General features: G+C 36.3%; 1 protein-coding gene across 2 annotated transcripts in view; it reads right to left on the bottom strand.

Moving 5' to 3' along the window:
- The window catches only part of BUB1B (BUB1 mitotic checkpoint serine/threonine kinase B), a 48,111-nt gene that overhangs the window by 18,530 nt on the left and 2,239 nt on the right, over positions 1–27,342 (bottom strand). For both annotated transcript variants that reach the window (XM_077880593.1, XM_077880595.1), the window contains exons 2-10: positions 25,869–26,015; positions 21,215–21,274; positions 20,647–20,791; positions 17,545–17,741; positions 11,215–11,384; positions 9,492–9,706; positions 9,228–9,319; positions 2,609–2,838; positions 261–373 (exon numbers count right to left, since the gene is read on the bottom strand). In XM_077880593.1, the coding sequence (XP_077736719.1) occupies positions 261–373; positions 2,609–2,838; positions 9,228–9,319; positions 9,492–9,706; positions 11,215–11,384; positions 17,545–17,741; positions 20,647–20,791; positions 21,215–21,274; positions 25,869–26,015 (1,369 nt within the window). The remainder of the gene's footprint in view (positions 1–260; positions 374–2,608; positions 2,839–9,227; positions 9,320–9,491; positions 9,707–11,214; positions 11,385–17,544; positions 17,742–20,646; positions 20,792–21,214; positions 21,275–25,868; positions 26,016–27,342) is intronic.

The raw sequence follows: 27,342 nt of genomic DNA, 5'->3' as shown, positions 1-27,342 counted from the left end.
AAATTAAAATTTAATTTTTAAATTAAAAAAATTTAAAAAGGGGATCCCTGGGTGGCGCAGCGGTTTGGCGCCTGCCTTTGGCCCAGGGCGCGATCCTGGAGACCCGGGATCGAATCCCACGTAGGGCTCCCGGTGCACGGAGCTTGCTTCTCCCTCTGCCTGTGTCTCTGCCTCTCTCTCTCTCTCTAACTATCATAAATAAATAAAAAAATTTTTTTAAAAATTTAATAAAAAAAAAATTTAAAAAGGAGAGAAATTACCTTATCACCCATTCTTTCTCGCTGAGTAGTCTGAATTTCTTTTAGCTTCTTCTCCATCTCTTCAATCTGTTTCTGCATTTCTGCTCTCTTCTCTGCACTGGTCAGTAGCTCAGCTAGAAATGGTAAGGTTGGCTGATGCATTTCATTACTCCTAATAGCAATTTATTCTGTCAAAAACTGTCTTTGCAGCCCATGGCCTCAACAAACATGCTAATATTACAGATGAGAATAATATAAACGAAGCAAAGTCCTCTGCTTGAGCTCTAGGTCTCTATTCTTTTATTTATTTAGTCAATAAGAACCAGAATATCTATGATGTGCTATGCACAATTCAAAGCATTTACGTTTCAGTGGTGCATAATACAAAGTCCTTGGTCATGTGACACTAACATTCAATTTGGGACACACACATACACACACACACACACACAAATTAATAAGAAAATCAGGGCAGCCCCGGTGGCCCAGTGGTTTAGTGCCACCTTTAGTCCAGGGCATGATCCTGGAGACCTGGGATCGAGTCCCACGTCAGGGTCCCTGCATGGAGCCTGCTCCTCCCTCTGCCTGTGTCTCTGCCTCTTTCTCTTTCTGGGTCTCTCATGAATAAATAAATAAACTCTTAAAAAAAAAAAAAAGAAAAGAAAATCACTGTTAAAAATTAAATAACATAAAATAGGTGATATAAGAAGGTGTGACTGAGTAGGATGGAGGTCAGGAGCTACTAAAGACCAGTAAGCAGGGAAGATCATTTTAAGAGAGTGAGGTTCATAAAGTTGTAACCTGAATGACAAGAAGCCAGTCATATAAAGATCTGGGGAAATAGGACACGTGGGTGGCTCAGCGGTAGAGCATCTGCCTTCGGCTCAGGGCGTGTTCCTGGAATCCCGGGATTGAGTCCCACATTGGGCTTCCTGCAGGGAGCCTGCTTCTCCCTCTGCCTAAGTCTCTGCCTCTCTGTGTCTTTAAATAAATAAATAAACAAACAAACAAACAAACAAATAAATAAATAAATAAATAAAATCTTAAAAAAAAAAAAAAAAGATCTGGGGAAAGATTCTAGGCCAAAGTTGGTGCAAAGGCCTTAATGCAGGAATAAGATCACTGTGTTAAAGGATTCCAGAGAAGGCTAGCATGATTATAGAATAGTAAGAGGGAGAAAAGTAAAAGATGAGGTTGGAGAAGTAGGCAGGAGCCAAGTCATGTATGGATAAGAGTTTGTACTGCATGGTAAGACAATGAGAAAACATTGAAGAATTTTAAGTAAAGTAATGATAGGACTTGGACTTTTTATAAAGATCATCTGCTATTAGTAAAATGGACTGATAAGGCCAGACTTAAAGCAGAAAGTCTAACTGTAGTAGTCTACCTAAAAGATGGTGGTTTGGATTAATAATAAGAATGGTGATAAATGAAAGATTTGGGAATTTTTTTGGTAGTACAGTTGATAGGCTTATTCATTAGATGTAGGGGAATGGTACAGAAAGAGAGATCATAGATGATTTCATCGTTTTTTTTTTTTTTTTGGCTTAAACCAACTGGGTGCATGGTGTTCCCTTTTACTGAAATGGGGAGGCCTGTGGTGTGTGTATGTGTTAGGGTGTGGCTTTTGGCAGAAATCAGTGAATCTGTTATGGCTATGTTGAGTTTAAAACATCTATTGGAATAGCCAATAGATACAGGTAACTGAATATTAGCCTGGAGTTCAGGTGAAATGTCAGAAATAGAGATACAAATTTGAGAGTTCTCAGCTTGTAAACAGTATTTAATCCATTACCTACTGATAGTTGTAGAAAGAAAAGATAATTGGAATATTCCAGGACTCTATCCTGGGCCTCAGGAAGAGGTCTTTGATGAAAATAGCATTGAAGGAGACTGAGAGGGAATACACACCAAGGAAAAAGCCAAGAGAAGCATTTCACAAACAAGTATTTCATCAATGGCGTCAAATGAAGCCAAGAGGTCAAAAAAGATCCAGACTGATAAATGGCCACTAGATTTGGCAAAAAGGAGGTTTCTGGTGACCATGATCAGAGCTGCTTCACTGAAATTGAGGGAATGCTTGAGAAGATAATGGGTAGTGATGAAGATTACAATTCCCAAGAAATTTTTTTTTTTAATATTTTTTTTAAGTTTTATTTATTTATTTATGATAGTCACAGAGAGAGAAAGAGAGGCAGAGACATAGGCAGAGGGAGAAGCAGGCTCCATGCACCAGGAGCCCGACGTGGGATTCGATTCCGGGTCTCCAGGATCGCGCCCTGGGCCAAAGGCAGGCGCCAAACCGCTGCGCCACCCAGGGATCCCAATTCCCAAGAAATTTTGCTATGAACTAGATCAATACACATTACCTTCCCTTCGCGCTTTTAATTTCTTCCGGAAAACTTCAGCCCGGATCTCTTCAAAGGAGAACTCCCCCACTCCTGCATAAATCTTCTCCTTACAATACATCATCTTCTCTTTCTTCTCCTGAGACTCTTGCTGATGGCTCTGAACTCTTTGCAGGAGATCTCCTTCTTCCTTTCCAGGCTTTCTAGTGCTTAGAATATGGTTTATACTAGGTTCAATTTTACATGGTGTCCTAAAGAAGCAAAATAACTATTATTCATTATACGGGTCAAATGAATTATTTCTTACATGTTTTGACAGAACACAGGGACAATGTCACTATTAAGACTATGTATAATTAAAAAAAAAGACTATGTATAATTTATTTCAAAAAAAAAAAAGATTGAGAAAAGAGGCTAAAAAATAATTTACATGGATTATCAATAATTATGTTCTGAGTACTACTCAGTTATGATGAGGAAGGAAATTAGCCATAAGTTAGGGTCATCAGATAGCTTATATTCCTTATAGGTGAAATAAATCTGAATATCATGTTAATCAAACCTAGTATATGAAAATTAACCTATGTAATATAGTCCATTTTCTACTATTTATCACTAAAAACAATTAGAGTGAGGAGGTGATGATGTAAAGTTCAAGGTTCTCAGCTGAGGGGAAAGAGTGAGAGTGATAATACAGGTTCAAAAAGAGTGAAGCATGAAGTACTTCAACCAAAATAAGGCAGATATTCTCAATCCTGGCTATGGACAGAATCACTTATGTATCTTTTCTATTTTTTTTTTTAATTTTACTTATTTATTTGGCAGAGAGAGAGAGAGAGAGAGAGAGAGCACAAGCATGAGGAGCAGCAGAGGGAGGAGTATTGGGTTTCCTGCTGAGCAGGGAGGCTTGACCCCAGGACTCTGGGATCGTGACCTGAGCCAAAGGCAGATGCTTAACCAATTGAGCCACCCAGGAGCCCCTATCTTGTATTTTCTTATGTGCCTTTTTACAACTCAAGATATCTGGTCCCAGGGCACCTGGTTTATTCAGTTAAGCATCTGATTCTTGATTTCAGCTCAGGTCATGATCTCAGGATCCTGAGATGGAGACCCACATCTGGCTCCACACTCAGTGTGGAGTCTGTTTGAGATTCTCTTTCTCTCTCTCTCTCTCACTCTCTCCCTCTGCCTCGCTGCCTACTCATATTCTCTCTAAACAAATAAAAAAAATTAAAAAAAATAAAAAAATAGAAAAACAAATATATAAAATCTTAAAAAAAAAAAAAAAAAAAGACATTTGGTCACTACCCCAGATCCACTAAATCGGAACCTTTAATGATAGGGTTCAAGCATCTACATACTTAAAAGGCTTCTTCAACTTGGTCAGCCAGATAAAGGATATCTACAAAAATGCCACACAAACATTATACTTAATGATGAAAGGCTGAATGTTTCTCTCCTAAGATCAGGAACAAGATAAGAATGTCCATTCTTGCCACTTCTATTCAAAACTGTACTGGAATTTCCAGCCAGGGCAATTAGGAAAAAAAAAAGAAATAAAGCATAAATTAAAGAAGAAACAAACCATCCAGGTGGCAAATATCTCTATTTGCAGATAACATGATCTTATATATAGAAAATCCAAAAAAAAAAAAAAAAAAGAAAATCCTAAGAATCTATAAAAACTATTAGGGCTAATAGTGAGTTCACCGAAGAAGTACGATAGGAAATCAATATATAAAAATCAATTGTATTTGATACACTTGAAATGAATAATCTGAAAAGGAAATTAGGAAAACATTTCTATTTACAGTAGCACCAAAAAGAATCAAGTACTTCAGAATAAAGTTTTGAAAAAGAAGTACGGACAGACACCAAAGAAGATATACAGAAGGCAAATAAGCATATAAAAGATACTCAATATCATATGTTATCAAGAAATTACAAATTAAAACAAGGAGATACCAACACACAACTATTAGAATGTTAAAATCTAAAATATTGACAACACCAAATGTTGACAAGGATGTGGAGGTATGAATGAATCCAAATGGTACAGCCACCTTGGAATAGAGTTTGGCACTTTCTCACAAAGCTAAACTTAGTTTTACACTAAAATCCAGCTATATGAGTTGAAAACTTACGTCCACATAAAGCCCTGTGCACAAGTGTTTATAGCAACTTTATTCATAATTTCCAAAATTGGAAGCAACCAAGATGTTCTCCCATAAATAAACATCTACACAATGAAATATCATTCAGTACTAAAAATAAATGAGCTATCAAGCCACAAAAAGACACAAAGAAACCTTGAATGCATATTACTAAGAAAAGCTAGTCTGAAAAGCTTGCTTACTGTTTATTTCCAACTACAGGACTTCTGGAGAAGGTAGAACTCTAAAGACAATATAAAGATCGGTGGTTGCCAGGGATTCGAGGAAAGGATAAAGGAACAGGTGGAACAGAAGAAAGTTTTAGGGCACTGAAACTATTTTATGTGACACTGTAATGATGGACACATGAAAAACTGATAGAACTATAAAACCCTAATGTAAATTATGAACATGGGTTAATAACGGATCAATATTGGTATATCAATTACAACAAATGAACCACACTGATGCAAGATGTTAATAGGGAGAACTGTATACAGGGTTGGGGAGGAGGAAGTATATGGGAACACTGTACTTTCTGTACAATTTTTCTATAAACCTGAAATAGCTTAAAAAAATAACATCTCATTTTTAAAATTTTTTTATTTTTTTTTTTTCATTTTTTTTAAAGTGCAAAACTTGTGTTCTGAAAACTATGAAACACTGTTGAAAGAAACTAAAGAAGATACAAATAAAAGATATTCTATGTCCATGGATCAGAGATGGCATTATTCATTAAATTGATCAACAAATTCAGAGCACAATCTGTAACACAATCCTAGCTGGTTATTTTGCAGAAATTACCAAGATGATCCTAAAATTCAGATGGAATTGCATAGGGACCAGAATGGTCAAAATAATCTTTAAAAAGAAGAACCAAGATGGGAGACTCAAACTTCTAGATTTCAAAAGTTGCAACAAATCTACAGTAATCAAGGATATGGCATAAGGATACACATATAGATCAAGAGAAAAGTCTCAAAGTTAAATGCATACATTATGGTGGTCAGTTGATTTTTAACAAGAATACCAAGACCATTTGGGGCACCTGGTGGCTTAGTTAAGTGTCTGATTCTTGATTTTGGCTCAGGTCATGATCTTGGGGTTGTGAGACTGGGGCCCACATCAGGCTCTGCACTGGGCACAGGCCTGCTTGAGATTCTCTCTGTTGCTCTGCCTATCCCCATTCCCTCTCTGAAAAAAAAAAAATAAAGAAAGAAAAAGGAGTATCAAGATCATCTAATGAGGAAAGAAGTTTTTCCCAACAACTGCATATCCACATGCAGAAGAATGAAGTTGGACTCCTTCCTTATGTCATACACAAAACATTAGCTAAGAATGGATCACAGATATAAATGTAAGAGCTAAGAGCTAGAACTATAAAGCTTTCAGAAGAAAACACAGGAGTAAATCTTCATGATCTTGGGTTAGGCAAAGCCTTCTTGGATAGAACACCAAAAATATAAGAAACAAAAGAAAAAATATATATAAATTGCACTTCATCAAAATTTTTAAACCTTTTGGGGTTCAAAAGACAACATCAAGAAAGTGAAAAGAAAAACAAAGAAAGTGAAAAGACAACTGACAGAATGGGAAAAAATCTGCAAATCATATATCTGATAAGGAACTTGTACTCAGAATATATAAATTCTTACAACTCAAAAATAAAAAGATAGGGGTGCCTGGGTGGCTCAGTGGGTTGGGCAACCGACTCGATTTCAGCTAAGGTTGTGATCTCAGGGTCATGGGATCAAGCCCCGTGACAGCCTCAGATGTCAGCACAGAATCCACTTGAAATTTTCTCCTTCTTCCTCCCTCTGCCTCTCTCTCCACTCATGCTCACACTCTCTCTCAAATAAACAAATAAAATCTTTTAAAAAATAGACAAATAATCCAATTGAAAAACAGGCAAAAGATTTGAATAGGCAATTCTCCAAAGACATACAAATGGCCAATAAGCCCATGAAAAGATGTTCAATATCATTCATCATTAAAAAAAGGCAAACCCAAACCATAATGAGATACCACCTCACACCCACTAGGATGGCAATAACCAAAAAACCAAAACCAAAAGAAAGTGAATAATAATAAGTGTTGGTGAGGATGTAGAGAAAATGGAGCCCTCATTCATTATGGCAAATTGGGACTGGAAAATGGTGCAGCCTCTGTGGAAAACAGTGTGACAGTTCCTGAAAATGTTAAACATGGAGTTACTTAATGACTCAGCAATTCCCTTCCTAGGTATATACCCATAGGAAATGAAAACATATGTCCACCAAAAAACAAAACAAAACAAAACAAAAAACCCCAAAAAACCCAAACTCATATACAAATGTTCACAGAAGCGTTATTCAAAATTAGCCAAAAAGTAAAAACAACCCAAACATCCAAAGGGTAGCTGCTCTTGATAAGTTCAGGAACTTGCAAACGGTCTGGTTTGACTATATGCAGGGGAGGAAATTGGAGACGTTAGCAGAGGCCAAATAAAGAATGGTTTTATAACTTAAGGAGTTTTGGTTTCATCCCAAAGGTTACACGGAGCTGTCAAGGAATTCTGATCAGGAAAATGAAACAATGAGATTTGCAATGTAGACTTGTGACAGCATAAAGAATAAAAGGGATAAATAATACTAGAAGTAGAAAGATTAGGCAGGTTGTATTAATCCCAGCAAAGAACAATGGAGACACAGAAATCATAAAGAAGACTGTTAAATCTATATAAGAATAAGAAATATATTTGTAATGGTTACCACTAAACAAGATCAAAATCAAGTAACAAATTAGGGGGAAAAATCTGCAACTCTTATTACAGATTTTAGCTGAATCTTTTATCTTAATCTTTTATCTTAACCTGAAGAGGAAGAGCTCCTGGAACATATCATTAAGAAAAACAAACAAGGCATGCCTGGGTGGCTCAGTCAGTTAAGCATCTGCCTTCCGTTCAGGTCATGACCCCAGGGTCCTGGAATTGAGAGCCACGTCATGCTCCCTGCTCAGTAGGGAGCCTGCTATTCCCTCTCCCCTCTGCTTCAGCTCTCTCTGGCTATCTCTCTCACTCTCAAAAATAAAATCTTAAAAAAAAAAAAAAAAAAGAAAAATATAAACTAAAGAAAAATGTTGCAGAGAGGTCAAATAAGACAGTCATGAAGAAGACTTTTATTTTTTTAAAGAATTAATTTATTTGAGAGACAGAATGAGAGGAGAGAGAGCATTAACAGGGGGAGGGAGAAGGGAAGCAAACTCCCTGCTGAGCAGGGAGCCTGATGCAGGGCTCGATCCCAGGACCCCAGGATCATGACCTAAGCAGAAGGCAGATGCTTAACTAACTAAGCCACCTAGGTGCCCTGAAGAAGAGTTTAAATAAAAATAAAATTCAACATTTTCTATACCATATTTATTTTGACAGAGTTGAATCCAAAAGTGATTTGAAACATTAAAAAATTAAACATCCACAAATGTGTGCTATCAATTTCTTCAGGTAATCCCTTGTACAGGTTCATAGGATTTTCTTCTTTTCTTTCCATGTTTTTAAAAGATTTATTCATCTGTTTGAGAGAGAAAGAGAGCATTGTGGAGAGGGGCAGAGGGAGAGGAAGAATCTCAGACTGTGCTCAGCTGATCTCATGACCCTGATACTAGCCAGGTACCTCTCCTTGAATTTTCTTAATAATAGCCTCCCTTGTATTGAGCTTTTGTTAGGCAGAATTTTTTTGCTACAAATCTTATTTTTGCATTACCATAGTACCTGGCATATAGTGATGAGGGGTTATAGGTTAGTTATGAGAAAACTCTGGCACTAGGACACAGAATCTGACCCTAGTTTATATGCTCTACACTGCTATGTATTAAACTAAATCTCACACTGCTTGATGATCTAAGTATCACCTATCATTCTTTTTCTTATAAAACAAATACTGAGGATTAGGAAGAAAAAGACATCCAGAAGGAAAGAGCAGTGTAAGAGGAAAAACTATCATAATTTCTAATTACTGTCAATAACAAAGGTAGAACAGGGTACCTGGGTGGCTCCATCTGTTAAGCATCTGCCTTTGGCTCAGGTCATGGTCCTGGGGTCCTGGCAGCCAGCTCCACATCAGGCTCCCTGCTCACCAGGGAGTCTGCTTCTCCTTCTCCCTCTGCCCCTCCCCTACTGCTCATGCTCTCTCTCTTGTGCTCTCTGTATCTCTCTCTCAAATAAATAAAATCTTAAAAAAATAATAATAATAAAGGTAGATATTTCACTCAAATCAAAATGATTATCTTTGACTACAGCAATGTAAATATAAACCTATGAAGTTTATGTCTCAATAGGAATATTACCAAATGGTCTTTCAGCCATAACATACTCTAAAGAACACAGACATTAAAAAACCACAATTTGGTTACTTTCATTCCCATAAAGAAGAAAATGCCTTTGGGAACCAGGATAGGTGTTTTTGCATACTCTTAATAATTCCCACCTCAGAATATCAGGAAATCAAACTCACATAACTGGCTGTTGTGCAGTTTCTTCAACATATGGAGTAAAACTGGGAAGCAGAGAGGGTACAGTGGTCACAGAAGCTGTACCACCATGAGGCTGGCAATGAAGAAGAAAATGAAAATTACCACAGTTATATATTCTGACACAATCTATGAAGACCATGCCTAATCATTCAGGAAGAATGAAAAGAGATACTAAAAATACTCCTCTACTCTAAATCTGAAGTCTTTGTTAAGTCGGCAAGAAGACTGCATCTAAGAGTCCTTACCCGGTATTCCAAAGGCCTGCCTGTGTTCCAAGGGCCTGCCTGCAGCTCATTTTCTTTGGCTCTGGACACAGGGGGTGCTATCCATGGCTGAACTGTAGGCTTAAACAACTCTGCTCCAGAAGCCTCATCAGCATTTTCATCAAAAATAGTAATTCTGGAATTACTTTGCATCTGTTGAGGAACTGGATTTTGGAGTCTTCTGTTCTGGTTTGAAGCTAGGAGAAAAATATTAAAACTTTATGTGAAATTTGTAATTATCAGGACGCCTGGGTGGCTCAGCAGTTGGCATCTGCCTTTGGCTCAGGGTGTGATTCCCAGAGTCCTGGGATCAAGTCCTACATTGGGCTTCCCACATAGAGCCTGCTTCTCCCTCTGCCTGTATCTCTGCCTCTCTCTCTCTGTGTCTCTCATGAATAAATAAATAAAATCTTTAAAAAAAAAAAAAGCTTTAATTATCAACTGAGATGCCAGATAAGGTATATCTAACTTTTCCTAAAATCAAATCATACTACCATAGAAACAGAGATTTTTTTAAGTAATAGTTTAAAAACCTCACATGAATCAAATTAGTAACTTTTTAATCCATTCTGTTTGTTACTTATACTCTCCCTCCTTTCCCTCACCTCTAATCTTTTACTTACAGATGTTAAAAAAATATTCTGCATCTTCCTTCAGTCATCATTCTAACATTGTCTAGCTTTCTCAGAGACTACACTAACCTAAATCTTCATTTGTCAATTTAAAATTTTTCTTTTAATGGAAATCAGCTGAAATGTGCTGAATCTAAAGAAGACAGATCAGTTCATTTATTAGGGGTGTTCTCTGTAGTAGGGCTCCTTACTACAATCAAGTTTCATTATGATTTGGATGAAATATTCTTTAGGTCTATATGCTCTTTATACCCTAATTCTAGGATCTGCAAGTAACATTTTGTGTTTTTTTTTTTTTTTTTTTTTTTTTAAAGATTTTTACTTATTTAAATAAATAAAAATCAGAGGCAGAGGGAGAAGCAGGCTCCACGCAGGGAGCCCGATGTGGTACTCGATCCCAGGTCTCCAGGATCACACCCTGGGCTGAAGGCGGTGCTAAACTGCTGAGCCACCCGGGCTGCCCAACATTTTGAATACTGGTAAGTTGATAACATAAAAGGAATCAGAAATTGTTTAAAATTCTGTTTTGTATGTCTAACTGGTATAAATATAGTTAGTAAAAGCTTATTGCTCTCTGTACTTTCTGTTCAATCTTGCTCTGAACCTAAAACTTCCCTAAACATAGTAAATTTAAAAAGAAATTTTAAAAAATTGCTTATCATTGATCATCTTTAGGTATACAGAGTCTAATTTCTGACACCAAAAAGCTGAAGATCACATTAATATATTCTCTCAGGCTTTGGTACATGTAAGCTTTACTTTGACAATATGAAGCTATATTATTGCATATCTTCTTTCGACTAACAACTCAAACTCAGAAACTCTTGATGTTTCTTATATATTAAACTTTTCTTAATTAAGACACAAAATTGCTGACATCTTTTGCTTTTACTGCATACTGTAACCTCAGCTCTCTGAAGACTTCTTTTTGCTACCTAGTATTCAGAAAACTAGAAAAAAAAAAGAAAACTAGGACAGTGTCCACTGAGATAATGTATTTATACATTATCTCTACATAATTTGCCTACCACCTGAGACTAAGAGCTTCCCATAATAACACTTAACAAACTTACCCTTGAGGGCACCTCCTACACGGCTGATTGGAGCTCTTGCTGTCTTTTTCCCTTTGCTTTTTAGTTCAGCCAGTGTGCTTCTCTGGGGTACAGAAGGTCCAGAAACTTCTTCCTCCTCTTCTTTCTCAAGTGCCAACACAGTTTGCCGGGACACTCGAGCTTGGAATTGTCTAACAGTAAGAGGACAATCAACTTTTGGGGAGATGAACACTACTCACTAGAAACAAAATTTCTAATTTGTTAAAACAAGGTAGAGGAAATATAGAGAAATAGCCCAAAGAAAGTGTTTATTCTCTCAGGAATAAAGAAAGCTACCTTGACATCAGAGAAAATTTGGAATAGGATGACTCTTCTTCCTTAAAAGTCCAAGTTTGACCAATTAGCATAGTCTGAAGAGCACCACTAGGCTGATCTGAGGATCAGATCAGGGTGACTAAGAATTTATTAAGATTAGAGTTTCCCATCAATTTTTTAAACTTACAAAATAATTGAAAGAGTAAATGAGCACCCGTATATTTTTTCACCTAGATTCACCAACTGTTAATGTCTTGCCATATCTATTTTATTACTGTGTCTCTTGTTCTCTCTATATGCATGTTGCTCACCCTCATATCATTTTTTCCCAAACCGTATGAAATGAAGCTGTATCCCACATGACATTTTACTTTAGCAAAGCTGGCAAGAGTTTAAAGATTAAACTTCCTGTGCTGCTACCAAAGCTTCACATATTATCAAAAGGGTAAAAAACCAGAATAAATTGCAAGTGCTAGCCAAGACAGAGCAAGCCCACGATAGCCTCTTTCTCACTGGGTAAAATGAAAAACTCTAAACAAAATACAAAAAAAGCAACTGAGGCCTCTGAAAAGTAAACAAAAGCAAGTGGACTGTAGAGAGGAGTCAAACTTGAAGAAACAACCCACACAGGGTTGTTTCCTGTTTTTTTTTTTTTTTCTTCTCTTTTCTCTTGTGGTTTTAAATTGTTGCAATGATGGTGTGGGAAGCTAAAACCTCATCTTTCTGGCCAAAGTACTGGGAAAAGGGGACTCTGAGGGCCAATGAATGTGGGAGAGATACTGGAGAAGATGAGCTGAAGAAGGGGATCTCCTACTTCTCTACATGAATTGGCACAAGTCCTGGACTCACTCGTAAGCTATGCACTCAGAGGGCAGGTCCAAAGCAGCGCAGAAAAGGCTTTGAGAACTAAACTATGATATAAACTATTGCCCAAGTCCTAGACTAACCCTTGAGCAGCCTACACATGGGATAGACCCAAAGGTCTTGAAAACTGAACTGCTGTTGGAACCACTATCCACATGAGAAAGAACTTGTGATATCTGAAGGTCAGTTACCTACTAAGACAAAAATATCAACATTCCCTAGAGAATATCAACCAACAGAACTCAGAGTCTAATAACATAGTATCAGGATAAATGTCCAGGATATAATCCAAAATTACATGACAGACAAAGAACCAGGAGAACATCATCAGTTCTCAAAGAAAAAGGTAATCAACACATATCAATATCAAGATGACCTAGGTATTGGGAATTTTCAGACAGAGATTTAAAAGTAGGCATTATAATGACACTCCAAGAGATAAAGGTAAAAATATGTGAAATGAATAGAAAGACAGAAGTTCTCAGCAGAGACACAAAAACTATAATGGAAAACAGACCTGAAAAACACATTATCTGAAATAAAAAATTTACTGGATGAACTCACCATCAGAATAGAGATAGCTAAGGAAAAAGTAAATTAACCTGAAGACAAATCAACAAAACTAGCTACTCTGAAGAAGAGAAAGAAGAAAGGTTAAAAAATTTAAAACAAAAACAAAAGAATAAAAAGGAGCTTCAGGGACCTATGGAACAATATCAAAAGGTCTAACATATGTGTAACTCAAGTCCCAGAAAAAAGAGATAAAGGTGCAGAAATTAATGGCTGAAAACATCTCAAATTTTGTGAAAGGTATAAATTTACATGTTCAAAAAGCTCAGCAAGCAAATGGCTTAAATGCAAAAGTAATCACACCTAGGCACATCATAATAAATTTCTGAATATCAATGTTAAAGAAAAAAATGTTAACTGCACTCAGAGAAAATCAACACATTACATACAGAGAAGGAAGGAACCATTCTCACAGAAATCATGATTCCAGAAGACAGTGCAACAACATCTTTAAAGTACTGAAAGAAAAGAACCATTGACCCAGGATTCTACATCCAGTTAAAATATCTTTCAGGAATGAGGATGAAATGAAAACATTCTTGGATAAAGAAAAAAACAAGGGAATTTATTTGCCGTAGGCTCCCTCTAAATGAATGGCTAAACAAACCTCTTTAGGTTCAAGGGAAATTATACTAGAGGAGAAATGGAGGAGACCATTTTCCTTCAAAGTTCTCTAAAATATGTAAGGCTGAAAAAAAAAATATGTAAGGCTGAAAAAAAATATGTAAGGCTGATTTATAACATTGTCTGGTGGGGTTTTCAATGTATGTAGATGTAATACATATCACAAGTATACCAAAAAAATAGGGAAGATCAAGGGATCTATATGGTTATAAAGCTTCTATATTTTACTCAAAGTGGTGAAATATCAACTCTAAGTAGACTGTGAAAGGTCAGGTCTGTTTATAATATGCCCTAGGCAACAACTAAAAAAAAATAGTAACAGACAAAAAAAGCCAATAAATTAAATTAAATTAAAATGAATTACTATAGAATATTCAGAAAATCCAAAAGAAGGCAGGAAAGGGACAACAGAGAAACAAAAGATAAAGAACAAATTGAAAATAAATTAGAAGAAAAAAAAAAAAGAAATTAGAAAATAACAGATCTAAATCCAGGACAATCAATAATTAAAGTAAATGTTCTAAATACACCATTTAAAAACAGATACTGTGAGAGCTGAGGAAAAAACAAGACCCAACTATTTGCTGTGTATAAGAAACTCACTTTAAATATAAAGACATAGGATAAAAATGAAAGAAAATCCATACAAAAGCCTGTATCATGAATGTTTGCAGCAGCATTATTTCACAATAGCCAAAAAATGGGCACAACCTAAGTGCTCATTAATTGATGAATAGATAAACAAAATGTGGCATATCCATAGAATGGCATATTATTGAGCAACAGAAAGGAATGAAACACTAATATATGACACAACTATATTCATCAATGATGAACATACTTGAATGAACCTTCGAAACAGTATGCTAAGTGAAAGAAGCCAGTCACAAAAGACCACATAAGGTAGGATTCCATTTATGTGCAAAGCCCAGAATAGGCAAATCTAGAAAGAGAAAGTAGATAAGTGGTTGCCTGGAAGTGGGTGAGTAGGAATGACTGCTAATGAATATGGGGTTCATTTTGGGTTTTTTTTTTTTTTTTTTTTTTTATTTATTTATGATAGTCACAGAGAGAGAGAGAGAGAGAGAGAGAGAGAGGCAGAGACACGGGCAGAGGGAGAAGCAGGCTCCATGCACCGGGAGCCCAACGTGGGATTCGATCCCGGGTCTTCAGGATCGCGCCCTGGGCCAAAGGCAGGCGCCAAACCGCTGCGCCACCCAGGGATCCCATTTTGGGTGTTAAATATGCTCCAAAATTAGATCGTGGTAATGGTCATACAACTCTAAAACCGTTTAAAAATTAAAAAAAAAAAAAAAGGGGAAAAAGATATATCATATACACAAAAGAAAGCCAGAGTGGCTGTATTAATATCAGACCTAGAAGATTTCAAATGTGTATGAACAGGGATAAAGATGACATTATATAATGATAAGGATCAATTCTAAATGTGTATGCTTCAGAACTTCAAAATATATAAAGCGAAACAAAAGGGACTTAGAGAAGAAATAGACAAATTCATAATAAATAGGACTTGAAAATTCCTCCCTCAGTAACTGATAGAATAAGTACACAGAAAATCAGCAAGGAAACAGAAGACCAGAACAGACTACCCATCAAATTGACCTAAATAACATTTAAAAAAAACCTTCCACCCCTAAGCAACAGAAAATACATCAAGTGTCCATGGAATATTTATCAATGACAAACCGTATTCTAGACCATAAAACAACTTAATAAAATTTAAATTTTTTTTTTCAAAATTAAACATAGAAATACCATATAATCCAGTAGTTTCACTACTGGGTATTTACCCAAAGGAAACAAAAACATTAACTCAAAAAGATATATACACACTTATGTTTATTGCAGCATTGTTTACAATAGGTAAGATACAGAAGCAACCTAAGTGTTGGGGTGTCTGGGTGGCTCACTCAGTTAAATGATTGCTTTTGGCTTGGGTCTGACCCCAGGGTCCTGGGATTGAGCCCCTTGTTGGGCTCCCTTCACAGCCGGGGGTCTGCTTTTCCCTCTCCCTCTGCTTCCCGCCCCCCCACTTGTGTGTGCTCTCTCTCTCTCCCTCCACCCCTCCCCTCACTTGTGTGTACATGCTCTTTCTCTCTCTCCTTCTGCCCCTCCCTGCACTTGAGTGCGTGCTCTCAAATAAATAAATAAATAATCTAAAAGGGAAAAAAAAAAGAAGCAACCTGTCTATCAACAGATAAATAAAGAAGACATTGTATATTTATGACCAAGGAATATTATACAGCCATAAAAAGCATGAGATGGTGCCATTGGTGACAACATGGATGTACCTAGAGCATATTACCTGAAGTGAAATAAATCAGACTGAGAAAGACAAATAACATAGGATTTCACTCATATTTAAATCTAAAAGAAAAAAAACAAAACAAAACAAAATGCAGAATAAGACCTATAAATACAGAGAACTAATGGTTGCCAGAGGGGATGAGGATGGGTTGCCAGAGTGGACAGGGGTGGGTGTACTGGGCAAATGGGTGAAAAGGATAGGGAGACACAGGGTTCAAGCTATAGAATGAATAAGTCATGGGAATAAAAGGTAAAGCATAAGAAATATAATCATTGATATTGTAACAGCTTTGTATGGTGACAGATGGTAGCTATACTTGCAGTAAGCACAGCACAATATATAAACTCGTCGAATCAAAAAACAAAAACAAAAACTTGTCGAATCACTATGTTATACACCTAAAACTAATGTAATATGTATCAACTATACTCAAAAAATATTTTGTAAATTTCAAGAGGAAAACCTAGGATAAAATGTTTGCTAAACAGAGTTCTCAAACATAACAAAACATGATCCATACAAAATACAAATGATAAGTGAGACTTCTTTGAAATTAAAAATTTTTGTTCTATAAAACACACTGTTGGGATCCCTGCGTGGCGCAGTGGTTTGGCGCCTGCCTTTGGCCCAGGGCGCGATCCTGGAGACCCCGGATCGAATCCCACATCAGGCTCCCGGTGCATGGAGCCTGCTTCTCCCTCTGCCTATGTCTCTGCCTCTCTCTCTCTCTCTGTGACTATCATAAATAAATAAAAATTAAAAAAAAAAAAAAAAAAAAAAAACAAAAAAAAAACACACTGTTAAGAGAACAAATAGACCACAGTTAAACTGGGAGAAAAGATTTACAAGTCACATATCTGACAAAAGACTTGTATTCAGAATATATATATAATATCCATCTTTAAAATAGAACCAATTTAACAACCAAAATGCATTATGCTAAATGAAAGCAGACTCAAAAGGCTACATACTGTATGACGTCATAGATATGATATTATAGAAAAGGGTTTGGGAATGAGAATAAGTGTTGAACTACAAAGGGAAAGAGCCTAAGGAAATTCTATGGAGTGATGGTATGATTATATATATTGATCATGGTAATGATTACATGTCTCTATGCATTTGCAAAAACTGAGAACTGTACATCAAAGAGTAGATTTTACCTTTTTTTTTTAAAGATTTATTTATTAAAAAAAAAAGATTTATTTATTTATTTATTTATTTATTTATTTATTTATTTATGATAGACGTAGACAGAGAGAGAGAGAGAGAGAGAGAGAGAGAGAGGCAGAGACACAGGAGGAGGGAGAAGCAGGCTCCATGCACCGGGAGCCCAACGTGGGATTCGATCCCGGGACTCCAGGATCGCGCCCTGGGCCAAAGGCAGGTGTTAAACCGCTGAGCCACCCAGGGATCCCTACTTTTTTTTTTTTTAGATTTTACTATTTTTTGTAGATTTACTACAGATTTTACTAGATTTTTTAGATTTTTTACATTTTACTACAAAAATACTTAAGTAGATCTTTTAAAAAATTAAATAGTAACTAAATAAACCTGCCAATTCATGGAGAGCATTTTATTCAGATGCAAAACCAACTATTTCTATCTATTTGTTTTAAAGAGTTAAGACAAGATCCAGAGAAGTTTACCGGTGCTGTGACTGTAGTCGCTCCAGTGGTTCAGCCTTCTGTTGAATCCCTTCCTGAAATATCTTATCTGCTTTCTTAAAGTTTTCTCTAGCTTCATATTCTTCAGCCCATGAGATATAGAACTGAGCAAGTGAAACACCAATCCCTTGACTGTGTAAATAACTGTACATGTCCAAAGGCTCATTGCATAAATGCCCCTGTAACAAATTAGAAGTGTTAACATTTGACCAATTTCTATTCACTTACTGTCTTTTATGTGCCAAACAATCACTGGAGTTATTATATGTAGTTTCTTTCTGCATTGAAAAAATATAAATCTATTGTAATACAATGTTATACTGGGAAGACCTAAAAAGTAGACAGAAGAGATTAATTTGTAAGAAAAAGAGATGAGAAGGAAAGACCTCAAAAAGGTATGACATTTGAGTGTGGCCTTTAAGGAGAAACAGACTTATATCTGGTAGAGTATGGGAAAGGAAGGGCATTCTAGACAGAGAAAATGGTATAAGCAAAGACAGAAACTAAAAGTTTGTAAGGAAGAAGACAAGACAGAAGCTTGGAAAAGAAGGTGTGATAGGTCTTAAATGGCAAGATAATCTTAAATCTACCTGATAGTCAAGGTATATTGGGATGGGAGAGCTATAAGCAAAGGAACGACATGGTCAAATCTGTATTTTAGAAGGGATCTTTTAGGACCAGCTATAATAATGTAGATAATCCTAGTAGTAAGAAGATAGAAAAGATGTCAATAAAAATTCCACATCCATAATGGTCAGATATATGTATTTTCCTTAAGGAAACAAAGGAACATATATCATTTTACAAAGGATAAAAGGGTTTTCATTATTTTATAAAGTTTTAATCATAAGAAAATTTGTCTTTATTCCATATAACAGTTTATTGTTCAGTTTTCCATGCTGCTACTTATTCTTTATTATTTTTTGATAAATAATGTTCCATCTAGTAATCTTCCCTCATTTAGCCATTCCCTTATTTTCTGGCTATACAGCCTCTACTTTGCCCAATTACAAGTAATTCTGTAACAAATATCTTCATGCATGCAACCTTTCACGTTTCATATTACTCTCTTAAGATAAATTTCTAGAAGTAGAACTATGTTAAAAAGTAACAAATAGGGACGCCTGGGTGGCTCAGTGGTTGAGTGTCTGCCTTCAGCTCGGGGCCTGATTCTGGATAGCCGGATCAGAGTCCCACATCGGGCTCCCTGCATGGAGCCTGCTTCTCCCTCTGCCTGGGTCTCTGCCTCCCTTTCTCTGTGTGTCTCTCATGAATAAATAAATAAAATCTTGAAAAAAAAAATCCTGGATATTTCCTAAGAACAATTTTTTCCTTAGACTTAGTTATCCCTTATAAAAATAACTCTTAGAACAGAGAAATTTTTCTGCAGAGCAAAGAAAGTATGTGAGGATCCCAATTGCTACTCCTCTTGACCATTCCATAAAGAAAGAAAAAAAAAAAAAACTCAGCAAAATAGTTTAATATGCACCTTGTTCACTATCTACAAAATTCAGGTTATTGCTGATCATTCTCAGGCTTATCATTTGAACCTGAGGGTTGTCTAGACTAGCGTTTCTCAGATTGCCTGTGGTAAAGGGGCCAGTTTTGGTGGTGTGTGTTTAAAGTTTCCATTCTATTATTGACCGGTATTTTTAAAAAATACAATAAAAACAGAAGTTATCAGAAAAACGATGATGTGTTTGAATGTTGTGGCAATGTCAAATTTGTTAACAAAACTTCTAAATGCTTGCTCTGAACTTTATACTTATCTTGAATAGTCTGCAGACCATTCTTCCATAGCACTGGTCTAGACTATGCTTTCTATGTTATGATAAAATCATTACTCTTCAGTAGTGGCACCAGGTTAACATTTGTGAACATAAAAATTATTCCAATTAATTGTTACTTTTAGCTCCAATTAAATATAATCATAGAATTCTGGGATTAAGAGTTACTTTAGAGATTTATCCAGTCCAGACTTATAGTAAATCACATATAAGAACATCATATAGCATAAGAATATTATATACGATGGAACGAAGAACAAAATCCATTAGTATGCCATAAAGGACCATCGGCTCCATGCTAACAAATCTGTTTAGCATTCTTTGGGTACCATCCTTTGTCACAAACTCCTGTCAGTAATACTCCTAAGATAATTTCTCTAACTTATCAATAATGATGACAAGATATGTCAAACGCCCTATAGAAACCAAGATAGATTATGCCTTCTGGATTCACCTAATTTCTTTTATTAGTGATATTTGAAGTTTAAGATAAGCTTTCCTCAAGAGATACATTTTAGCCAGAAATTTTATCAATTTCAAATGTCAATATAACAGTTATTGTAAATATTCTATTATTTAGAATTATCTAACCTATTATAATAGTCTTTTTTATAGTTCATTTTTTACTTTTAATAAAAATTATTTATTTTTATAATTATCTAGTTATTCATTATCTATTATCTGAAATTCTGAATATTTATCACTTAGTTTTTCTAATATCTTTTAGGATAAAAGCAAAAAAATTAATATCTAGGAAACCCGTCATTATCTTATTTGAAGATGTTTTCATTAAAAAAATCCTCAAGAGTGTACTAGAAATAAAAGAACTACATGTCAAATGACATATATAAAGTGATCAGGCAAATATTTTTGGATGTAGCAATATACTGCATAAAAAACATTACCTTTTCATTCTCAGAAAGGGGACAAAGGGAGACCAAAATCACCTACAAAATCTTTTCCCCAAACAATCATACTACTGCCATGTCCTGGCTCCTACACATCTTCCCTGAAGACAGTTGCATGGCTCAATTATATTTGAAATAAATAATCCACTGCTCCCATAAAGAGGTGTACAGGCCTTATGATCACTTGTAAGAGGTAAAAAAAACACCCTTACATTAAAATCTATCTTTAAATAGAACGTATTTAACAAATATTGAGGATGTATTAAATGTTTAGTATCAACTAAAAAATGGCTCAGGCTTTGCCATTTTTTTGGTGCATACCAGATAGCTCTGGAGAAAATCTCTTGACTTAATATTTTAAACTCAGGCAGCACTTGAGAAAGACTTACCAATTTAAGCCAGAGACTAAGAAATCGGGGATCATTATAGTATCGTTTTTCTCCTTGTAGTGCTTCAACAGCTCTTTCTAATAATGTTGACATATTACTCTCTTTCCCACCCTGAGGATAGTTCTGCTCTGTCCAGTTAATATACCTGAAAAGAAAGGGAAAAAATAATTTTAAAGTTTAATGTGTACTTTTATTCTTGCACCAAGACCCATTCGTGACTTTCTTAAGCAGAAATAACTAATGTATTCAAAGTGTGTTTATTTAGAGGCCCTCAATCACATCTCCTAAGCTATATCCTTCAAACTTTTCCAAATATTGCTAACATGTGCCTCTGGGAAATAATGGGAATGGGGATAAAAGGGTGTAGCTCTCAGTTGTATGCCACAAATTTGAAATTTCTTCAGTCTTGAACACCTCAGGAAGAAACATTATAATTACTCTGTCTCTCCAGGTCCACAAGATACCACTTATACTCTGACACACTGTTCTGTACACCCTAACTGGAGAAACATGGCCTTAAGGACTCATCTGTTGTTTCTTAGTGCCCTTGTGAAGTAAAAAAACCCACCTATCCCAAACATCCAGAGGGTCATTTCCAGTGTAAAATCGAATTTCAGATTCAAATGCCCTGAAATTTAAACAGAAAATGTTAGCATAAGCAATGGTGATAACAGCCAAAAAACAAGTGTCCCCTCCATTTTTATTCATTTTTAAGTGTTTAATATCACTTTAATCACTTTTTAATCGCACTAGAGGTTGAGAGTTTGTTAAACAGCAAGAAAAATAGAAATAACCAAGATTCTCCCTGATAATATAACAGGAAGGATAAAACATGGGGCAATTAGATAAACAAATTCCAAGACAACATATAGAAAAACAGAATTACACAGCAGTTTAAAGCTCTGGAACAAGACTCCCCACGTTCAAATTAGCAGCTCCACTAATCACTAGCAGAGTGACATTAGACACACTATTTAAATTCTGTTATCAGGAGCACCTGGATGGCTCATTTGGTTGAGTGTCTGCCTTTGGCTCAGGTCATGATCCTGCTGTCCTAGGATCAAGCCCCACTTTGGGCTCCTTGCTCAGCAGGGAGCCTGCTTCTCCCTCTCCATCTGCCACTCCCCCTGCTTGTGCTCTCTGTCTCAAATAAATAAATCTTTAAAAAAATAAATAGTTTTCAGTCTCCTCATCTGTAAAATGGGAATAATAGTACAGAAATCTCCCCCTTTTTCTGCAGGGGGATACTTTCCAAGACCCCCAGTGGATGCCTGTAGTTGAGGATACTTTGGAAACCTATATATACTGCATTTTATTCCTGTACATACATACCTAGGATAAAGTTCAATTTATAAATTAGGCATAGTAAGGGATTAACAACAATAACAAAATAGAACAAATGTAACAATATACTATATTAAGAGTTATGTAAATATGGTCTCTCTCTTTTACTATACTGTACTCATCTTTCATCTTCTTGTGATGATGTGAGATGGTATAATGCCTACATGATGGGATGAAGTAAGGCAAATGATGTAAGCATTCTTTTTTTTTTTTTTTTAAGATTTTATTTATTTATTCATGAGATACACAGAGTGAGAGAGAGGCAGAGACCTAGGCAGAGGGAGAAGCAAACTCCATGCAGAGAGCCCGATGTGGGACTCAATCCTGGGACTCCAGGATCACGCCCTGAGCCGAAGGCAGATACTTAATCGCTGAGCCACCCAGGCATCCCTGATGTAAGCATTCTAATGACTACTACTAATCTCCTGACAATATGTGAGAAGGAGGATCATCTGTTCCTGGACCACAGCTGACAGCAGGTAAGTGAAACTGAGGAAAATGAAACCACAAATCAAGTGGGACTACCGTAGAACCTATTTTATTAGGTTAATTACTCTTAGTATAAAGTGTTTAGACATAATAAGTACTCAATAAATGATAGCTACTGTTTTATATGCATATGATAGGGTTGAACAAATGAAACACATACACACAAATGGATAGAAATAAGAATTTTAAAGTAAAATTCCATGGGTAACATTAGTCAGAGAAGAGTAATACCATATATACTTTGGGGAGTGCTTCAAAGAATGCGTGAAATTTGATTTTGTAAAATGCTGGGAAAGGCACGCTAAGATTAAGTTAAGATTGAGGGATCCCTGGGTGGCGCAGCGGTTTGGCGCCTGCCTTTGGCCCAGGGCGCGATCCTGGAGACCTGGGATTGAATCCCACGTCGGGCTCCCGGTGCATGGAGCCTGCTTCTCCCTCTGCCTGTGTCTCTGCCTCTCTCTCTCTCTCTCTCTCTCTCTCTCTCTCTGTGACTATCATAAATAAATTAAAAAAAAAAAAAAAAAAAGTTAAGATTGACCAGTTCGAATACAGGGGAAGTACTTAGTAATAAACCACAATTGAGATAAATGTTTCATCAATAAAAACTGTATAAAGGGTTATATATTTTTTAAAGATTTATTTATTTATTCATAAGAGACACAGAAAGAGAGGCAGAGACACAGGTGGAGAAGCAGACTCCATGCAAGGAACCTGAAGTGGGACTTGATCCCAGGAATCTGGGATCAGGCCCTGAGCCAAAGGCAGACGCTCAACCACTGAGCCACCCAGACATCCCCAAGGTTATATTTAATACAAAGAATTATAAAATAGTTTCTGACACAAAGGAATTTATACTCTAATAAGAAAGACAAAGTATAAAAAGGGAAAATTAACAATACAAAGCAGTATAGTATATATAACAATTGCCAAGAATGGATAGTTAAAGGCTTTGATAGGTCAAAAGGAGGTATCACAGAAGTGGTGTCAGAAGGTGGAATTCTGAAAGAACCACAAAATTTGAAAGAAGTATGGAGTTTTTCAAGATTTCCAAGAAATCAGCATTGAATAAAGTTGTAAAAGTGGGAGTTTATCCAGAGGAAATATAGCTGTAAGATACAGTTAGTATTATGAATAAAGGGAGATAGGCATAGTAAGGTACTAACCTTGCTATGCTATACATACATACATACAAACATACAAAACTGTGGTCCAGGAGCAGATGATCTTCCTTCTGACATACTGTCAGGAGGTCAGTAGTAGTCTAACACTATGTTAGAATGCCTACTGGAGAAGCAGCTCATGTTTTTTTCTTTTTTTTTTTAAAGATTTTTATTTATTCATGAGACACACACAGAGAGAAAGAGGCAGAGACACAGAGGGAGAAGCAGGCTCCATGCAAGGAGTCCGATGTGGGACTTGATCCTTGGTCTCCAGGATCACACCCTGGGCTGAAGGCGTCGCTAAACTGCTGAGCCACCGGGGCTGCCCGCAGCTCATGTTTTGATGTAAATTTAAAGACTTTGGGCACCTGGCTGGTTCACTCAGTAGGGCGTATGACTCTTTATCTCAGGGTTCTGAGTTCAAGCTCCACGTTAGGTGTAGAGATTACTTTAAAAATTTTAAATTAAAAATAAAGACTTTGGGTTCCATCTGCTCAGCCACTACTGATTCTTTAATTGGAGAGTATGTTGAATATGGTAATTAAAGATATCAAAAAGATCAACTGAATAATATTTATGAATAAAATAAATTAGAAAATGAACCACAACTATGAAGCTAATATAGTGATTTAAGCATGAGATAATGAGGGGATTACCTGCAGAAATGGTGAAAAAATCTAAGACACTACTGATAAAAACCAGTAATCCTTAAATATATCTATATATATAATGTAATCCAACCAAAATCTCACAAACCTCTTTTCTAGAAACTGACAAGATGATTTTGAAATTTGTCTGGGGGCATCTCAGGTGGCTCAGGGGTTCAGCGCCACCTTCAGCCCAGCATGTGATCCTGGAGTCTGGGGATTGAGTCCCAGGGCAGGCTCCCTGCATGGAGCCTGCTTCTCCCTCTGCCTTGTGTCTCTGCCTCTCTCTCTCTCTCTCTCTCTCTCTCTCTGAATAAATAAATAAAATCTTAAAAAAAAAAGAAAAGTGGAAACACTAGTATAATGTCACAGAAACCAGGAAGAAGAATTAAGAATAGAACATCACCATCTTTAAAATAAAACTCAATGCTTTTAAAGATCCAATGAGATGGATGAGGATATTCATTACATTACAACCCAAAGTTTTGATGATTTGCCTATGATGGTGAAATTTTTTTGAGATTAAAGGTAGAAACAGATGCTGTAGTTCACGTTTTTGAAAAAAAGTATATTTATCAAAACGTGTTAGTCAAAGGAAAGCAAGTTCTGCAGGTCCACTTAAATAACATAATACAGTTGACCCTTGAACAACATGGGTTTGAACAACATGGGTCTACTTATACGTGGATTTTTTTTTCCCCCAGTACATAGTGTACAGTACCCTAAGTTATATTTTCTCTTTATGATTTTCTTAACAACATTTCCATTTCTGTAGCTCACTTTATTGTAAGAATACAGTACATGATACATATAACATACAACATATGTGTTAACTGTTTATATTATCAGTAAGGTTTCCAGTCAACCATAGGCTTTTAAGATTTAAATTTTTGGGGAGTCAAAAGTTACATGTGGATTTTCTACTGCACAGGGGGTTGGCACCCTGTGCCAACCTGGTTAACCTGGTTAACCCCTGGGTTGTTTAAGGGCCAACTATACTATTTTTCAGCTTTCTTTTTCCAGACTTCACTGAATCATTCATGAGAAACTTTCTAGTATAAATTTAATTTCTTAGGTTTATATTTTCTTTGGAGATCACAATTTCTTTTTGGCATATTCTGGAAAATGCTTTCCTAGAAAGTTAAAAATTGAGTAAACATACAAGATAGCAGATCCTTTCTTCCTTGGTACTCAGAATCCAAGGAAGCAATTTCTTTAAGTTATTACTATTAAAGAGTTAGTCCTATTTAGGGATCCAGCATGACATAATACTTTTGATAAATATTATTTAACATGACACTTGCTTTACTTTGCTTCTTATTGTCCCCTGAGATCTGTTTCTACTGATACGAGAGTCTGGTTGCTCCATAATGAAATGAAATCCTATAGCTCTTATTCTTAAGCATACTCAAGGAGATCTTTAGGCAGCTGCTGTATGATGAAAAGCAAGTGGGGAACAGATTCTCACACTATCAATTTTTGAAAAGTACTTCTTATGCCAATCTGCAAAGATCCACATCTACATTACCAACCATAGCTGGGGATGAATGATGACAGGTTGACATCCCACCATCCTACATACCGTTTCTGTTGCTGAAGAGTAGTGTTAGAGGCAGATTCTTGCTGTGCCAATGCTCCCTGAAGTGTGGACATTATCCGCCCCTGCCTTAATGGCTGGACATTTTCTTTACTCAGCTCCCACTCATCTCCCTCCAACAACATGGCTCCACTGTGAAAAGAGAAACAAAAGTAAATTTTATACTTACATGTATATATATACTTATACATATTATTATATCACTAGATTATTGTAAATGTTTTCAAAAGTGATTATTCATGATTTTTGGGCAGAATGTGGTGGGTGGGTATGTTAGTAGCGTTCACATACTCCCAGGTGTCTCAGCATTTTGGTGACCTGGTTTCCAAGTTTATGGCTATTGTATTGCCTAACAGAAGAGAGAATGCAACTAGGGTAATATGGACAGTTATAAGAATAAAGTTCAAGGCAGGAAGAAAAGACAGAGAAAAAATCATAAATTTGGTAAGGTCGATAAAAAGCAGTTCTAGGTTTACCATTAAATCCATCAGCTCATTTAGTTTAAAATTAACAAAGTGGGGGCACCTGGGTGGCTCAGTTGGTTAAGTATCCAACTCTTGATTTCAGCTCAGGTTGTGATCTCAGGGTTGTGGGATGGAGACCCCACATTGGGCTCTGGGCTCTGCACTCAGCATGGAGTCTGCTCGTCCCTCTCCCTCTGCTCCTCCCCCTACTTGTGTGCTTGAACTCTCTCTCTCAAATAAGCAAATAAATAAAATCTTTAAAAATATTAGCAAATAGTTTGTCAGACTAATATCCCATGTTTCAAGTGATGACTTAAAACTGAAATTTATATGTGTATATAGGTAGCACAGAGCAGAAGCAGAAAAAGTACAATTTACTGGTCACAACTGGTTTTCCCATTTCTATCAAGCCTATTGATGGGGAAATTCTCACAAGTTTTTTGGAGGCAAGCACCATATGGGGCATGTGCTCTGAACTTTAGAGCTCTGCAATTGTCAGATAGAAGCCTACTTCTGGCTGAGAAACAGTATCTCTGGGCTTAAAACAGAGAAAGAGACAGGCAATAATCTTCAAAATAAAGTGAAAGCAAGCTAGATGAGAGCTGAAAACTTTCAAGAAAGTAAACTGTAAGTGAATAATAATTTAGGTTGTAACTACTCACATCTTTTTAACTATATTGTGTGGATCTTATAAATATAAGGGCCTTGGTCATTTATTTTCACATCCCCAAGGTCTAATATAAGATCTGACATGAGTAAGCACCTAATAAATGTTTGCTGAGTTCATCTGAATTTCTTCTCTTAATCTTGAAATAGCAATTAAACTACCTCAGCTAATGTCCCAAACTGAGCTGTGACTGCTCCCCTCCCATCTTGCTCCTCCCTCTTGCCTCCTTCCAGACCTGCTCCTCCTAGTCTTCCTTCCTCTCAAATAAATGGCAATTTTGTTTTTCCAGTTGCTCAAGCCAGAAATCTCAGTGCCAATCTTGACACCT

The sequence above is a fragment of the Canis aureus genome, chromosome 32 (assembly GCF_053574225.1).
Source record: "Canis aureus isolate CA01 chromosome 32, VMU_Caureus_v.1.0, whole genome shotgun sequence".
NCBI lineage: Eukaryota > Metazoa > Chordata > Mammalia > Carnivora > Canidae > Canis > Canis aureus.
Note: the sequence above shows the minus strand (reverse complement) of the source record. Positions and strands in the feature narration are given on the sequence as shown.